This window comes from Macaca thibetana, chromosome 1, assembly GCF_024542745.1.
Source record: "Macaca thibetana thibetana isolate TM-01 chromosome 1, ASM2454274v1, whole genome shotgun sequence".
NCBI classification, from domain to species: domain Eukaryota; kingdom Metazoa; phylum Chordata; class Mammalia; order Primates; family Cercopithecidae; genus Macaca; species Macaca thibetana.
Genome location: NC_065578.1, coordinates 208036043 through 208053894, shown reverse-complemented (window position 1 = coordinate 208053894; position 17852 = coordinate 208036043). Strand labels below are relative to the sequence as shown.

Here is a 17852-nt window from a genome sequence, read left to right as displayed (position 1 = left end):
TTTTTAGTAGAGACGGGGTTTCTCTATTTTGGCCAGGCTGGTCTCGAACTCCTGACCTCAGGTGATCAGCCCGCCTCAGCTTCCCAAAGTGCTGGGATTACAGGCGTGAGCCACCGCGTCCGGCTAGGATTCGTTTTGAAAGAAAAAAATATATGCGACGCACCCCTCGGGAATGGAAACAAAGAGGAGTAACAAGATCTGCCCCAAGCTCTGGGGCGGTGGAGCCCAGCATTCATAGATCGGTTTGCACTAGCAGCAGAAGCTCATCTCATGACAAACTCGGCCTCTTCCCACTTCGTAGAGTAAGGAACAAGCTCAGAGAGATGAAATAATTTAGTGGCGTTCACCCGGTCGACAGGCGCCAGCGTCAGGAGTTGAACCCAAACCACGTGACTTCACAACCCGTGGCTTTCAGCACTACGCGGTGCCGCTGGCATCTAGTAAAGGCTAGATCACTATATACTGAATGAATTATTCCCGCTACGGATCCTTAAAGCCCACAGAAGGCCCATCCAGAGACCGAAAGCTTCAGACATGAGCCGCAGCGCAGACGGATAGACTGGAGCTACGCGGGTAACGCTCAGACTTGAGCCTGAGTCCGGCAGGCTGAGAGGCGGACTGAGGGGCGGGCTGAGGGGGCGGGCTTTCGTCTCGGGAGGCGGGGCTGTCTCGTCGCATTCCCGGCAAGCTTGAACCTCTTCACTTGCCGTAGTGCCGGCAGCCGGAAGCTGCTCTACAGCGTGTTTTAGGTTTCCGGGTGAGGGTAGGGTTCCTTGGTACCATGTGGGAGCTGCTGTGAAGAGTTGTTGCATTCCAAGATATACCCAAATTCCCAGTTCCGGGTAAGGAGGAGCACAGAGCCGCTTGATGTGGCTGCGGATGGGGGCGGCATACTGAGGGAGGGTAAGAGTTTTCCGGATATCTGCGGAATCAGGTTTGAAGGAAAACCTTGGCGCGGTCGCCGGTACTGTAATTAGTTGTTAGCGCTGTTGCCATCGTCTTTGCCTCTCCGGGGTGCACAAATCTCCGGACAGCCGTGTTGTGTGTCCATGACGGCTCTGAGCGCAGAGGAAAATTGTTTGTTTATGAGGCGCCTTATAGTTTCGTAGAAACTTCTCAAAGTGGTTATGTTTTTTTAGCCTGTGTCATTAAAACTCCGCTGGCGTGAAGGATGACGTCCTTAGCCCAGCAGCTCCAGCGACTCGCCCTCCCTCAAAGTGATGCCAGCCTCTTGTCTAGAGATGAAGTTGCCTCTTTGTTGTTTGACCCTAAGGAAGCGGCCACCATCGACAGAGACACCGCCTTTGCCATAGGTGAGCCATCTTTTAACTTCGAAAAGCTCTTTGAAGCGTTTTCTGGATGTTACTTTTTTGTTTGTTTTCTCTTTTGCCTTGTCCTCTTCCTTAGCAGTTTCTAACATGTTGACGTATATTTTAAAGGAAAGAGAACATAAGAGCCAGGTGCTTGGTTCTTGAAATGTTTATGAGTAGTGGTGTCTGGATTTCACAGATGAAACGAGGTTAAGAGAGGTTAACTAATATGTCAGAAAGAAGAACAGCTAAAAGGGGATGGAGGCAGTGACTGAGAGGAGAAGTCCTCTCAGGGACTGGCCTAGTTATTGTAGGGGATAGCCAAAAACAAACAAACAAACAAACAAAAAGGCAATGTTCCCTGCCACGAAGTGCTTTCTGTTCTAGTAGATGAGATGGGATTTACTCTATATGTTGAAAACTAGAAATCAGTGTTTGGGACTGTATTATAAATTATATGTACTTAAAGAATTCAGAGACTTCTTAGGGGTAAGTAAAACTGTAAAAGAGGGGTGGGATGAGTTTGCTTGTAAAGAATTGTTAAATAAACTGGCTGTTTTTGAAATTTAGGATGCACTGGCCTGGAAGAGTTGCTTGGAATTGATCCTTCCTTTGAGCAGTTTGAAGCACCGTTGTTCAGTCAGCTAGCAAAAACCTTGGAGCGAAGTGTTCAGACCAAAGCAGTAAACAAACAGCTGGATGAAAACATTTCATTATTCCTTATTCACTTGTCGCCTTACTTCCTGCTTAAGCCGGCACAGAAGTGTCTGGAGTGGTTGATTCACAGGTAGCTAATAGAATTACAGAAATAACTGTGGGCTAATCACTTTGGTCTTTTAAAAAATTAAGTAGTTGAGAACACTTATCAAGTGAAAGCTGAAAAATTAGATGTATTAAGAGATTGATACAGTGTCCGTCATGTGAGATAAACATGCTCTTCTGCCTTTAAATTCTTTTTTGTTGATAGTGAAAAGTAGAACTACTGATGATTTTGAGTAAATGGTCTAACCTCATTAGTTCTTTTTTTTTTTTTTTTTGAGATAGAGTCTTGCTCTGTCACTCAGGCTGGCATACGATAGTGAAATCTTGGCTCACTGAAACCTCTGCCTCCTGGGTTCAAGCAGTTCTCCCACTTCAGCCTCCCAAGTAGCTGGGATTACAGGCACCTGCCATAATGCCGGGCTGTTTTGTGTTTTTGTAGAGATGGGGTTTCACCATGTTAGCCAGGCTGGTCTTGAACCCCTGACCTCAGGTGATCAACCAGCTTCAGCCTCCCAAAGTACTGGGATTACAGGCTTGAGCCACCTCGCCCAGCCTAACCTCATTATTTCTAAGGAGCCCATGTCACTTTGCCATTACAGCTTGTTCCTGTACACTTGGGGCAATGAGTATTAAGCTTCTTTCTTGGCAAAATAACAAAATGGTTGGGGAAGCAGGCAGTGTTATCCTCTGAAATACCATTACTTGAGAAAAACAGTGGTAGCTAATGTGTTTTGAGCATGTATACACCAGGCCTTGCTAAGCACTTTACCTGCATTATCTCATTTAATTTTCACAGCATTCCTCTGGTGAGATTACTTGTATTAACCTTGTTTTACAGTTGAGAAAACTGAGGCTTAGAGGGGTTAAGTTCCTTGAGTCACACAGCTAGTAAGTGGCAGAGCTAGGATACAACTGAAGTTTATTTCCAAGGTCTGATCTTTTATCTGCTTTGGGAATTGTCTCAATAAGTTTCCTAGGTTTATGTTCTTGCATATTGGTATCACATCACAGCATACACATTTTTGTTTTGTTTATTCTCCCATTATATATGTCTTTTTTTTTTTTTTTTTTTAGAGATAGTCTCGCACTGTCGCCCCAGCTGTAGTACATTAGTACGATCTCAGCTCACTGCAACCTCCGCCTCCCAGGTTCAAGCAATTCTTCTGCCTCAGCCTCCCAAGCAGCTGGGATTACAGGCGCCCACCACCAAGCCCAGCTAATTTTTTGTATTTTTTGTCGTAAAGGCGAGGTCTCCCTGTGTTGGCCAGGCGGGTCTCAAATTCCTGACCTCATGATCCACCCACCTCAGCCTCCCAAAGTGCTGGTGTGAGCCTCTGCAGCCCCTGCACATGACTGTCTTTTTCATTTTTATTTTTTTTGAGTGTCGGGATTTCACGCTGTCACCCAGGCTGGAGTGCAGTGGTGTGATCATGGCCCACTTGACCTCCAGGGCTCAGATGATCCTCAGATCTCAGCCACCCAAGTAGCTGGGATTGCAGACATGCACCACCATGCCCAGCTAGTTTTTTCGTTTTTTGTAGAGATAGTATCTCACTTTGTTGCTGGGCTGGTCTGGAACTCCTGGCCTCCAGCGATCCTCCTGCCTCGTCGGCCTCCCAAAGTGCTGAGGTTACAGGCATGAGCCACCACACCCAGTCCACCTTACATATTTTAAAAGTAGATTTCTATTCCATTAATTGGAGACATGGCCTGGCCAGCATGGTAAAACCCATCTCTGTGAAAAAGACAAAAATGAGCTAGGTGCAATGGTGAGCACTTGGAATTCCAGCTACTTGGGAGGCTGAGGCAGGAGAATTAACTTGAATTCAGGAGACGGATTTTGCAGTGAGCTGAGATTGCGCCACTGCACTCCAGCCTGGGTAACAGAGGGAGACTCTGTATCAAAAAAAACACAAAAAATGGAGACATGGGGATAAACTAATTTTTTTTCAAGAAGCAAGTGAGTCATCAAGAAAACATAATTTTATCTTGGGTCTTCTGATTGTCAGAACATTAGGGCAGTCAGACAAAAAAGAATATTTAAAAATCTGTAATATTTCCATCCGTTTTCTAGCACTTAATTTTACCCCCAAATAGATCATTAATGTAAGAAATACTTATACTTTCTGCATTTGATTTTTCATTTTATTTCTTCAGATAACTTATTTATTTATTCAGCAAATACTAAGTTCAGTACACAGGTAAGTACATTGCTCTTGATTACTGTTTTGAAATAAATGCCGTAATAAAGGATTAAGCACAGTTTTTGGATGTAGTTCTGCCTGGAATAGTTGAAGAAAGCTTCATGGTAAAGGTAATGGCTTGGATAGTGCTAAAATTGTATGTCAAACTAATAGGCTGGGTTCAGTGGCTCACGCCTGTATTCCCAGCACTTTGGGAGGCTGAGATGGGTGGATTGCCTGAGCTCAGGAGTTGGAGACCAGCCTGGGCAACATGGTGAAACCCCATCTCTACTAAAGTAAAAAAAAAAAAATTAGCTGGGCGTGGTGGTGTACGCTTGTAGTCCCAGCTACTTGGGAGGCTGAGGCAGGAGAATCACTTGAACTTGGGAGGTGGAGGTTGCAGTGAGCTGGGATTGTCGCGCTGCACTCTAGCCTGGGCAACAGCAAGACTCCCTCTCGAAAAAAAAAAAATGGTTGAGAGACTAGTCTGGGCAACATAGGGAGACTTGGTCTCTATATGGCAATGAAAAATTAGCCAGCTGCGATGGTGCTCACCTGTGGTCCGAGCTCCTCAGGAGACCTAGGTGGGAGGATCACTTGAATCTGGGAGGTCAAGGCTGCAGTGAGCCATGATCGTGCTCCAGCCTGGGTGGCAGAGCAAGACTCTATTTCAAAAAAATAAATGAAAATTTTAAAGCTGAGAGAAAATGGGATGTAGATTTTGATGTTGAATATTCAAAGATATTGCATAGGATTGGCTGGACCATGTTGAGGGATATGCGAATGCACAATTGAGGACTTTTTAAATGCTCTGTGTCTTGCTTATGATTGTGTGATTTTCACTGCTACTCATTCTAGGTTGTTTTAGCTCATTAATATACAGTTTGAGCATGTGAGGAAATAGGTGCTTATTATTAAGTTTTGTATCCAGTTGGACTGTTTGCTTTTTTCCCCCAGGTTCCATATACATCTCTATAATCAAGATAGCCTCATTGCTTGTGTTCTGCCATACCATGAGACAAGAATATTTGTGCGAGTCATACAGCTTCTAAAAATTAATAATTCAAAGCACAAATGGTTCTGGTTGTTGCCAGTTAAGGTACGATTGCTGAATGACACATGTCTGTAATCATTACAAATCTTGATTAAGGGATTTAATTAGGAAAAAATAAGTCAGTGCTCCTGGGGATAGTCCAGATAATTACCTCCATCATTTTTATTTCCTAACTTCCAATTGAAACTATTATTAATGTTCATAATATTTAGCTTTTATTTAGTATCTGACGTCAGGCTAGGCAATGTACATTATATTATCTTGGATTATCACAAAACTTCATTTTTACAGATGAGGACAGGCTGCTTGCCAGAGTTCACATAACTAAAAAGTGGCAGAGTTGAGATTTGAACCCCAGTCTGATTCCAGAGCCTGTGCCTTTCTGTTGTACCATGCTGTTTGGCATTTTAAATTTTGGAACTGAGAACTTAAAAGTTGAAGACGAACAAAGGCAGAAAATACTTACAAAAATGAAAAGGATAAAGATAATTTCAGGGGCTTCAATAATTTATTAAAGTTGTAAGGAAGATGCTAGTAATTAATTTACAGATGAATAAAAGGATGCTTGTGTAACAGGAAGGGTCTGGGTAAGAAAAGACAGCATGATACTGTAGGCAAACCAACTGACTAACCGTTAGCACTTTGCAGCATATGGGAGGAAAGTAGACGTATGTTGTTAGCAGGAACTTTACTGCATATTGAGCATGGTGATCCAGGGTAGGAGAGGAGGCACATTGGGATGAGAGTAAGCTAACAGATCATGGGGCTGTGCACATTTGGCTGATGATGGTAGTGGGGTCAGTGTTCAGAATTAGTAAGACAGGAGGAATGAGGACTCTTTAATTAGAAGGATAATTTAAGAATCTGAATGTAAAGCACTTTAAAGAACATTGGAGAAGGCCAGCCTTTGATAAAGCTCTTAAACTGCTTTTCACAACATTCACTCTGCCTATAGCATCAAAATTATTCTTCCTCTGATCTACCCTTGGACCTTGCTGCTCCCTAGGCATTCTTATTCCAGGTATCCAAACTCCACTCACCTACTAAAGTTCACTTAAAATTCTCCTTTCACTTAATATTTATTGAGCATCTATTACATACCATGTACAATGCTAGATGGTGGGAATAGTGGTATAAGTTGTCCATGTTCCTCGTCTATTTCTGTTCTTAGCGTTATTGTAAAGCAATGACAGAAGCATATCATATTGGCTCAGAAACCATATCGAACCAGTAAAATTACTGAGAATCTAGAGCATCCAGATTATGATAAATACCTTTCAAAATGTGACATATGATAAGCAAACATTTTTCACTAAATACCTCTGCCCTCTTTGCTGACCTTCTCTTTTGAATTTCTAAGTTTACATGATTTTCTGTGTTAATTTCATCACCAACACCAGTTATAAGGAGCGATTATATTTTTAATTTATGAATTGGAGCAGTGTGAAGACATTACTACGGTACTTTTAAATAAGGATCAGTTGATGAATGTCGCTAAGAGTTTGTTCTTTCTGTCAATAACAGCAATCTGGAGTGCCCTTAGCTAAAGGAACTTTGATTACCCACTGCTACAAAGATCTTGGATTCATGGATTTCATTTGTAGTTTGGTGACAAAATCTGTGAAGGTGAGCGATCTTGTTTCATGAGTATATAATTTTATGAAAAGATTGCCTGCTTTGAATGAAGAAAACATACTAAAGCATACCCTAATAACAGTAGTACTTTGGATAAATTTATTTTGTTAAATGGTCTGGTGTTTTGAAGCAGGAGTAGTTTGAGAGTCCGTGGTGTTTCTTTTTTTTTTTTTTTTTTTTTTAAAGAATCAATATTTTATCACCAAAGGTGTTTTTCTACAAAAATAAATGCCTATTCCTTGCCAGATTCTAGTTACAGTGACTATTCGAAGAGGCTTCTAGAAATGTCAGGAATATTCAACCTGGGAAAGCTGTTTAAAAAATTACAAGGCCAGGCACGGTGGCTCACGCCTGTAATCCCAGCACTTTGGGAGGCCGAGGCAGGCAGATCCCTTGACGTCAGGAGTTTGAGACCAGCCTGGCCAACCAACATGGTGAAACACCGTCTCTACTAAAAATACAAAAATAAACTGAGCATGGTGGTGCATGCCTGTAATCCCGGCTATTCAGGAGGCTGAGGCAGGAGAATTGCTTGAACCTGGGAGGTGGAGGTTGCAGTGAGCCAAGATTGTGCCACTGTACTGCAATCTGGGCGACAGGGCGAGACTCCTTCTCAAACAAAAATTTAAAAAATTAAAATGTTAGGAATATCATTAGGCAGTTAATTCTTGTCACATTGTGTAGTGTATTTATTCATTGTTGCATATGGTAGTTCAGGAGAACTGTAAATATTTATTTGGCCTTTCACTTTTGTTTTGTTTTTTTTTTTGGAGACATGGTCTTGTTCTGTCGCCCAGGCTAGAGTACAGTGGTGCCATCATAGTTCACTGAAGTCTCAGCCTCGAACTCCTGGCCTCAAGCAATCCTTCTTCCTCCCTTTCACTGTTAAATGTGTTTTGTTTGTGTTCCTTATTTCAGGTTTTTGCTGAGTCCCCGGGCAGCTCAGCTCAGTTGAGGGTGCTCTTGGCTTTCTATGCTTCTACCATAGTGTCGGCGCTGGTAGCTGCAGAGGACGTATCAGACAATATCATCGCCAAACTATTTCCCTATATCCAAAAGGTTGGCACTGCTGATGTGTTAAGTAGATTATTTTGTACTTAAAGGAATTTTCTTGCTTTCGAAAGTTTTTTTAGATTTAAGTGTTTTTAAATGGACAGTTTATTTCAGATGGTTGATGAGATTTAGCCTTTAGGTTGAAAATATGACACTTTTTTATTGGAAACTCACCAGACTGGGACCTTAATCAGGACTCTTAAGAATAAACATTGGCTGTCTGGCCCTGACGCTATCTCCTAGATTGATTTCCATAGCAGTCTTTGTACCTCACTGGAAGAAGGATGGAGCAGACAGTCTCTTCGGGGCGTAAGCAGCCTCTCAGCATTCTTTGTGCACTGGCTCCTGCCTCTCAGCGTTTCTCCTTCCCAAATGCCTTGTTGCCTGCTGCCTTCCCAGGTGCCCCATGGAGGTACTGCTTTCACTTCCCACAGTGTCCCAACTTGTTATCTTTCATCAGACTTGTCTCTTCCATTAGTGATCTGATTGAGGTCTCCCTCCCATAAGTAGGATTTTATGTATAAAAGAAGAGCTTACTGGCTCCTGTTAGGACATGCGGTAGATGTTTGAGTTGGGAAATTTTCTGAGATCCTTTTTCTCGTCCAACAGACTTATCTCTGTATCCACTTTGAAAAAGGGGTCAGCTCCTTTATTGTTTACGTCTGAAGAGTGATTGCTTATGCATTAGGTTGTATTAATCTCTATGACGTTTCTAATTTGTCAGATTAACATTTAAAGTAGCAGAAAATAATATGGTTTATCATTTTTCCTTATATTTAAAAAATATTTAGGGATTGAAATCATCTTTACCAGATTACAGAGCTGCAACATACATGATAATATGTCAAATTTCTGTGAAAGTGACCATGGAAGATACCTTTGTGAATTCATTGGCGTCACAGATCATCAAAACATTGACCAAGATTCCCTCTTTGATCAAGGATGGATTAAGTTGCTTGATAGTGCTCCTGCAAAGACAGCAGCCAGAGAGCCTTGGGAAAAAGTACGTACCATTGAATTGAGAAATGGTGCTAGTCAGAGGTGAATAAAATTATTTTGAATAATTTTTTTTGTAAGATAAGTGATTATGTATATTTGTTTATATTGTCACTTACTGTCTAACTTGTAAAGTCAAAAGGATATGTACTTTTGCTTCTTCAAAGGCCATTCCCTCACTTATGTAGTGTTCCCGATCTTATTACAATACTTCATGGGATTTCTGAAACTTATGATGTCAGTCCTCTTCTGCGTTACATGCTTCCCCATCTGGTTGTCTCCATCATTCATCATGTTACAGGTATGTGGTTTTATATTTTTTGTCCAGAAATTTTCTAAGATTTTATCTTAAAATAGTAACTATATCCTGGTTAACGGCTTTAAAATATTTAAAATTTCTGTTTTCCAGTTGTTCTTGTGTAACTTATCTATTTCTTAAGTGAGAAACATTTGGGGTGGGGAGCAGGTTGGTTGAAGAGAGATCCTTGTTAAATGAGTAATTTCTTAGAATCCAATTTTCTTTTTTTAGATCTGTGTTCTTAAACACTTAAATAGTCTCTTCATGAAAAAGACTAGAATAATTTTAAAATTCATTACTGAGTAAACCTTTGCCCTCTCATTTAGGTATTTAATGAACTTTAGTGATTCATTTACAGTGAATATCTCATCCAGTTGCCAAAAAAGTCTTTTCCCTACAGTAATTAAAAATATAAGACCGCCGGGCGCGGTGGCTCAAGCCTGTAATCCCAGCACTTTGGGAGGCCGAGACGGGCGGATCACGAGGTCAGGAGATCGAGACCATCCTGGCTAACACGGTGAAACCCCGTCTCTACTAAAAAAATACAAAAAACTAGCCGGGCGAGGTGGCAGGCGCTTGTAGTCCCAGCTACTCGGGAGGCTGAGGCAGGAGAATGGCGTAAACCCGGGAGGCGGAGCTTGCAGTGAGCTGAGGTCCGGCCACTGCACTCCAGCCTGGGTGACAGAGCGAGACTCCGTCTCAAAAAAAAAAAAAAAAAATAAGACCAAGAAAATTTTTATACATAAAAATCCAAATTATGAAACAAAGCAAAAAATAATAATTAGAGGGCCAGGTGGCTCAAACCTATAATCCTAGCACTTTGAGAAACTGAGACGGGCAGATCATGGCAAAACCCTGTCTCTACAAAAATGTACAAAAATTAGCCGGGCATGGTGACATGCAGCTGTGGTCCCAGCTGCTCGGGAGACTGAGGTGGGAGATCACCTGAGCCCAGGGAGTTCGAGGCTACAGGGAGCTGTGTTTGCGCCACTGCAGTTCAGCCTGGGCGACAGAGCGAGACTCTGTCTCAAAAATAATAGTAATTATAATTAGAAATTGATTGTTTGCGTTACGTCTTTTAATAAATACGAAAAGACTAGGAAGAAACACTAGGTTCTGTTGCTACTTGGAGAATCCTAAGAAAGACTTCTCTAAACTTATGTTAGTCTACTGGAAAATGAGATTTTCATAACCAATCTTGGTTTAAACATGCATTTTAGAAAAGTGACTAGCCAAATGAAAATGTATTCTTCCTATTCTGAAGGTAATGAGTAATGTCCCATTCTTTGAAAGCAAGGGCTAAGATCAGATTCATACATTTATTATAAATCTGAAATAGATGACAACTCTTGGTTCAGTAAGGGGGTAGGTACTGAGATGAAAGTCTAGCGTGTTTTCAGAGATAGTTGTTTGGAACATCACAACTAATTTGTAATGTTACCTGGGGAAAGATTAATTTTGGACTTTTGTTTTATTATTGTTATAAGCGTGATAGTACTTGTTAAAAATAGAGAATTTCAGATAAAGGAAAAATGAAGGTGATCTATACAAAAAAGCTTTGAAAAATGACTAAATAAGTAGAATGCACTTCTGGAAATAGATAAAAAAGCTGGATATCAGTGTGTGTGTGTTTTATTCTGAGAAAGTTTTTCTGCTATAAGTGAATTTAATAATGTTAGCTTGCAAAGTAAATTTTTCCCAACACAATTTTAATTTCTACATATTAAGGAGAAGAAACTGAAGGAATGGATGGTCAAATCTACAAGAGACACTTAGAAGCTATACTTACAAAAATATCACTGAAGAACAACTTAGACCATTTGTTGGCTAGGTAAGCTATTATTTTTGACATGCTTTTGATTTACATTTTTGTGACTCAGTATTATTTTCCAGATTGGTTAGAAATTTCCCAGTATTCCTTTTTAATGTATATCTTGTTTTGTCTGTATCATTTCGTTAACTATAAGTACTTAATCCAGTAACTGGCAGCATTAAAAGCAAAAGTAATTTTTCTTGCATACCTTTAGTGCTTATAGATGAAAATGGAAAGTTAGTGGTTAAGCTAAATTTGGGTAATAACTAAACGCAGTTTTTGGCCATTTGAAGTTTTCTATTAGTAAATGGACCGTAATATCTGAAATAACACATCACAATTGAAACGCCGTAAATGTCATTTAGAAACAATATTGAAGGTAGGCATAGAGTAAGGATTATTTCATTGCTCTAAAGATAATTCAGTCTTTTTTTTTTTCTTAATGGGCAACTTGATACAGTGAAAAGATGTAGGCGTTGCAGTCAGACATAGGTGTGATTCTGCCTTACCACTTCCAGGACTATAGTAAGTTTTGGAGGTGAGACTGGATGTGGCTTTGCCATTTTGTAGCATCAAGAGGGTACCTATGTGTTGGTGTGCATCGTTCATGCCCCTTTGCTCAGAGGGTTGGTTTGTGAATTAAAGGAGAGTATACACATGTAGTAATGTTGAGAACATAGGCTCTAGAATCAGACTGGGGCTTAAAATGTGAAACTGCACTCTGTGGCACAGAAGGGCTCACTGAGTTGCCTTTTGTTGCTGTTCTCGTGAGCAAATTGGAAGACTTATACCCTGGTTTCTTTTCCTTTTTTTTTTTTTTCTTTTGAGATGGAGTTTTGCTCTTATTGCCCAGGCTGGAGTGCAGTGGTGCCATCTCAGCTCACTGCAACCTCTGCCTCCCAGGTTCAAGCGATTTGCCTGCCTCAGCCTCACTAGTAGCTGGGATTACAGGCATGTGCCACCACACCTGGCTAATTTTGTGTTTTTAGTAGAGACGATGTTTCTCCTTGTTGGTCAGGCTGATCTCAAACTCCTGACCTCAGGTGATCCACCTGCCTTGGCCTCCCAAAGTACTGGGATTACAGGCGTGAGCCACCACAGTTTCAAATAGCAGTATAGTCTTGCTGTGTTGTCCAGACAGGTCTCGAACTCCTGACCTTAAGCAGTCCTCCTGCCCTGGCCTCTGAAAGTGCGGAGATTGTAATGCCAGTGGTGTGAACCACTACACCAGACCCCTAGTTTCTTTATCTGTAAAATAAGTATTAAATTATACCTTGTATAACAATTAGAGATAATATTTCTAAAGCACTTAGAATATAGTAGGTACTCAATAAATAGTAACTCTTATGTATGCTGATATTTCTGTGTGTGTGTGTTTTTTTTCACAGCCTTCTATTTGAAGAGTATATTTCATATAGTTCACAGGAAGAAATGGATTCTAATAAAGTGTCTTTGCTTAATGAACAATTTCTTCCACTCATTAGGCTTTTAGAAAGCAAGTAAGTCATGCGTGTATGTTTATGCTCTTCTAAAGTACTTCCTGTTCTATAAAGATATGATTCACAAGTCACATCTTAATATACTGAATTGTACAGAGATTGTCCTTTTTTAAATTTTTTCTTCAAGAAGGGTCGAGTATCGGAATTAAAACTATTTGAAATATAAGAGGAAATAGTGACTGTGTGGGGGCTATGGAGAGTATAATTTTTTATAGAGAGACTGTTTTGTTATTGGAGTAGTTATAGTAACAAATTTGACCAATATCATTTGGTTTTACATACAGCATTTGTTAAAATTCAAGTCGTAGTCTCAGTAATTTTTAAAATTTTATGTCTTTCCATTATATGTGTATGGTGTATGAGATTAATAAATTTATTAAGAGTAATGAATTCACTCTTTAATTGCTTCCCAGATATCCCAGAACGTTAGATGTTGTATTAGAGGAGCACTTAAAGGAAATTGCAGATCTGAAGAAACAAGAGCTTTTTCATCGGTTTGTTTCTCTTTCAACAAGTGGAGGAAAGTATCAGGTATGTTGTTCTCCAGGGGAATTACGACAATTTGGGGTATATTTGTATGGTTATGTGAAGAGATCCAGAAGGAAATTTGCCAGTTTTTTCCATGGTGTGGAAAATTTTACAGAGATGACCTTATATAGTTTGCCTGGTTGCCTGAAGCATGGCTCTGAGGCAGGAATAGAATAATTGGAGAAAGGTACAATAATTTGTACATAACCATGAACGTGATACTTATTTCAGGAAAAGTATTGTTGGAGAATTTTGTACGGGATATTCATTAAGAATCATCAGAGGACGGCCTCGTAGGTTTCTGGCGTCCTCTGTCTTTCAGCTAGGTCTATGCGTTCCAGTGTACCAGCCACAAATGGCTATTTATAGTATTGATTAGCAAGGGGGAGATGGGTTCTATTTCATGATCACATTAAAACTTGAGAAATTTTCTGGTGATTCATGCCTAAAGCGTTATACTAGAAGTTAGACATTTAAGCAGAAGTTCTTTAATTAGCCTTAAAAACATAATTATGAAGAGAAATATGATTGTTTTAGTATTTCTCTTCCATAATTAGACTTTCATCTTTGATGGTGTTGCATTTCCGAATCAGGTTGATGGGTAGACTTCCTTTTTTGTCTAATTGCATAGGTGAACTAAGGTGTCACTAATTTGAGTGTCACTATTTGTTATAGCATGTAGATGAATTGCATTCTGTTTTCTGGGAGGTGCTGAAACAGTGATTTATCTTAGGTACTGTTTACTTTGGAATCAGATATGCATACAAAATACAAAATTACTTTGTAGAATTACTTCACCAAATTAAACCTACACATAGACACAAGTATACGTGAAATCATACCACTAACAATACAAATTTTTTTCATCTGTTGCAACTCATATAATAATGTTCTAGAAACAAAGATTTTGCGTTTTTTTGTTTGTTTTCTGTAGTTAGGTGGTTGTTACTGAAAACGTTGGACAGTTTGGGGTGATTTTCTTTGGGTTTTATTCTTGATCGTAGACTGTTCAGATTAAGTGAAATAATTTGATAATTACGTTGAACCCTGTAGTTTTTAGCGGATTCTGATACTACTTTGATGCTCAGCCTGAATCATCCACTTGCTCCTGTGAGACTTCTGGCCATTAATCATTTGAAAAAGATCATGAAAACATCAAAGGTTTGTTTCAGATTGCTTTTGTGTATGACTTTTTTTTTTTTTTTTTTTCTTAATGATGAGCAGTGTAATTCTGAATAAGAAATTGGAGTTACTACCTAGAATTGATAGTGGATAATTGTACAGATGAGCTGAATAAACCTCATGAGAGTACTTACTTCAGACTAATATTTAGGACTGTGTGTGCCAATAGTCCCCATTTTGACAATAACCTAATAACTGCTTTTTTGTTTCCACATTGACGGTTATTTGTTTATCTTTAGTGTTTTTCAAACTAGAGTTTGTAGATTAATTCACATAGGTTCATTAACTATCTGAGAATTTTTTTAGTTTTGAAATTTGATTTTGGGCTGGTCACAGCAGCTCATGCCTATAATCCCAACACTCTGTGAGAAGGATCACTTGAGCCCAAACGTTTGAGACCAACCTGGGCAACAAAGGGATACCCCTTTCTCTATAGGAAAATAAAAAAAATAAAAAATTAGCCAAGTTTGGTGGCACACGCTTGTGGTCGCAGCTACTTGAGAGGCTGAGGTAGGAGGATCTCTTGGGCGTGAGGTTGAGGCTGCAGTAAGCCACGATCATGCCACTGCTCTCCACCCTGGGTGACAGGGCAAGACCCTGTTTAAAGAAAAGCCAAGAAATTTGATTTTGATAGTCTTAATTTTAGATGAAGGCATATTTTGAGACATTTGGATGATAACTTTTGAACACTGTTCCGTGATTTGGGTACCTGCAGTTTCATTTGTCTTTAAAATGTAAGTGGCTTCAAATATGTATTGAGGCTGACTTTATTTGTAAATAATTTGGTCTAATTTGCATTTATACCAAAAGGCATTGGTATGAAGACTTGATAGTAATACAAATAGAATAGTAGTTTCCAAACTTTAGTCATTCAAGCAGTCCTTTTACAATTTTTGCTAAATTATAAATTGCCACTGATAGTAGTATTGTTTTCTCAAAATTTTTCATTTCAGATGGACTCATTATTTTTTTACATAGCCTTCAGATTGTGGGTGTGAGGTGCTAATTGTATATACATTTTACTACAGTTACTGTAATTAAAATAGGAATGCTCCATCTGTGTCATGTCTAAAATTATGCACCATGATTTGCATATTTGAGAAATTTCTGGAATAGAGTAAAGTGGTAACAGAGTTTAGTTTCCATGTAGCACATGGCAGTGTAAACATGCCGAACTCTCAAACTTGTGTCACAGCAATTATAGCCAGGTTCGTATTACAAGTAAAATCCTATGATCAGTAAAATTTAATTTCAGCTAATTACAATTAATCACACTAAATTCATCTTCATTTGAATTGTATTGGTTTTATAGAGTTTTTAGTATTTCCCTTGTAGATTAGAAAAAAATTTTTGTTTTATGTTACCTGTATTTTAAGAAGTTATACTTAAAGTTGATATGTAAACAATAAACAATTTAAACAACATTTAGATCTTTGAGAAAGTTTCTTTAAAAGTGGCTGATGTAATATTCAGGTTTAAGAAACGTTGCTTTATTTGATCTGGCATGAATTCTGCTTTTATAAACTGCCAATAGGTTTATTTTGTTGATGTGTTAAATAATTTCATTGAATAGTAGTCTTTGTTGTGATAGGAGGATTTTAGTGATAAGAAATTCTTCTGGAATAAAGGGGGAGTCCTGGAATCTTCTGTTTCTGCAGTTGTTCTCATCCTTCCTTCTTTTACTCTTACTGCCTTTCTCTCCCGTTCTCTGGGTTTGGTTAGCTGCATACATTCAGTTTACAGGCTTGAGTATTGTAATTGCAGTTGATGTCTTCCTTTGCATACCATGTTTCATTTTCTTTTCTCCATCCATGACAGGACATAGGTTTTATTCTAAACTCCAGGTTCAGATATATGGCTGCTTATTAGCTCTTGAGGATTTTTTTTTTTAAGTGATGGGGTCTTGCTATGTTATCGAGGCTGGCCTCAAACTCCTGGGTTTAAGCAGTCCTCCCACCTCAGCCTCCAGAGTAGCTGGGATTATAGACATGCACCACTGTGCCTGAATAACTTAATCTTTGTGAATTCTATGAATTTTCATTTTTCTCCCAACAGAGTGACCTATGTTTTTTATATTATTTAGTTGCCTGCCACATACTGATAGGGATATATTCAGGTTGGTTAGCAGGCTTATTTTTTTTCTCTGTGAATGAATAGACATTGTTTTCTTTTATTCATTATGTTTGAAAAATGATCTCTATTTTTGGCAGACTGGCCTTGTAGTACATGTCCTTATCCTTGTAAAAATTTAGATAATACTAGCTAACTTCTAACAGTACTTATGTGTAAAGCACTCTGCTACAGACTGACATGTATTTTTTAATCTTCTAACAACCCTTGGAGGTAGGTATTATTATTAACAAACCTGTTTAAAGGTGGGATTAGTGAGATCCAGAAAGGTTAAGTGACTTGACTAAAGTCACACAGCTAGTAAGTGGTAGAGCTCGGATTTAAATTAGACATTCTTATTCTTTAGTCTATACCCTGTCAATATCTGGGCTCTCACTTTAATAAGATGAACTCCTTAATTACAAAAACTATATTTGGAGTATATCATATTTACTATATTTACTGTATTTTCACCGAAAACTTGAAAAAAAATTATACCAAACAATTATTAATCTCGAAAGGCCCTTAGCGATTACCTAGTTCTAGTGTGTTTCAGTCCTCATCCAGAGCAGAGCCTGTGTTAGACTGTTATTCTGGAGTGTTTTTCACAAAACCATACTTCCTTTCTAGTGCAAAGCCTTAAGAGATTTTTAGCAACAGCTAAATTAATTTTTTTTCTTTTATTGCTCAGGAGGGTGTCGATGAGTCTTTCATAAAAGAAGCTGTTTTAGCCCGATTAGATGATGATAATATAGATGTTGTTTTGTCGGCTGTAAGTGCTTTTGAGGTGAGTGAATTTGTCATTTGTTGAGATAAACAATTTTGTAAATTTTCTTGCCCTTCTCACGTGATTCTCTGCTGGAGACTAGAGTATTTTTGGAAATTATTTTTCCATGGGAAATTTGTTCTCTGGAGAGCACCGACTTAAGTCTGGTTAGGAGAAACTCATAGGAATTCACAATGTAATATATTAAATATATATGGAAGTTGTTCAAACAGGAAATGTTTTGTGAATTTTTATATTGCTTTTAACATATTTTTATCAATAGCAAATACCTTGGGACCATTGTCTTATGAATGCCACTTTTGAGAAATACGTCTTAAAACTTTTAAGTTGTACTAGGATTCCTGGGAGAAATTCCTTATAATTCATTCTTTTTAAAATTTGCATTTAAAAAACACCATGTATGTTTGAAGCAAGTACAAATCTACTGATGGATATTTTTTCCCTTTAGATTTTCAAAGAACATTTCACTGCAGAAGTGACGATTTCAAATCTTCTGAATCTCTTTCAAAGAGCGGAACTTTCAAAGAATAGAGAATGGTATGTATTCATTTCTCCTCATACTATTTTGAATTGATTAAGTTCTTATATCAGATTCTTTCTATTTCTTCTTTTTTTTTTTTAAGGCTTTGATTACATGACCTCT

At 38.8% G+C, this 17852-nt stretch overlaps 1 protein-coding gene across 1 annotated transcript in view; it reads left to right on the top strand.

Moving 5' to 3' along the window:
- Window positions 1-716: 716 nt before the first annotated feature.
- The window catches only part of HEATR1 (HEAT repeat containing 1), a 56013-nt gene continuing 38877 nt past the window's right edge, over window positions 717-17852 (top strand). Inside the window, exons 1-14 of the mRNA XM_050769579.1 lie at window positions 717-842; window positions 1140-1313; window positions 1881-2097; window positions 5213-5354; window positions 6834-6935; window positions 7863-8003; window positions 8789-9000; window positions 9161-9294; window positions 11020-11122; window positions 12493-12603; window positions 13017-13134; window positions 14185-14292; window positions 17114-17209; window positions 17658-17746. Coding sequence (XP_050625536.1) covers window positions 1172-1313; window positions 1881-2097; window positions 5213-5354; window positions 6834-6935; window positions 7863-8003; window positions 8789-9000; window positions 9161-9294; window positions 11020-11122; window positions 12493-12603; window positions 13017-13134; window positions 14185-14292; window positions 17114-17209; window positions 17658-17746 — 1715 coding nt within the window. The 5' untranslated portion in view covers window positions 717-842; window positions 1140-1171. The remainder of the gene's footprint in view (window positions 843-1139; window positions 1314-1880; window positions 2098-5212; window positions 5355-6833; window positions 6936-7862; window positions 8004-8788; window positions 9001-9160; window positions 9295-11019; window positions 11123-12492; window positions 12604-13016; window positions 13135-14184; window positions 14293-17113; window positions 17210-17657; window positions 17747-17852) is intronic.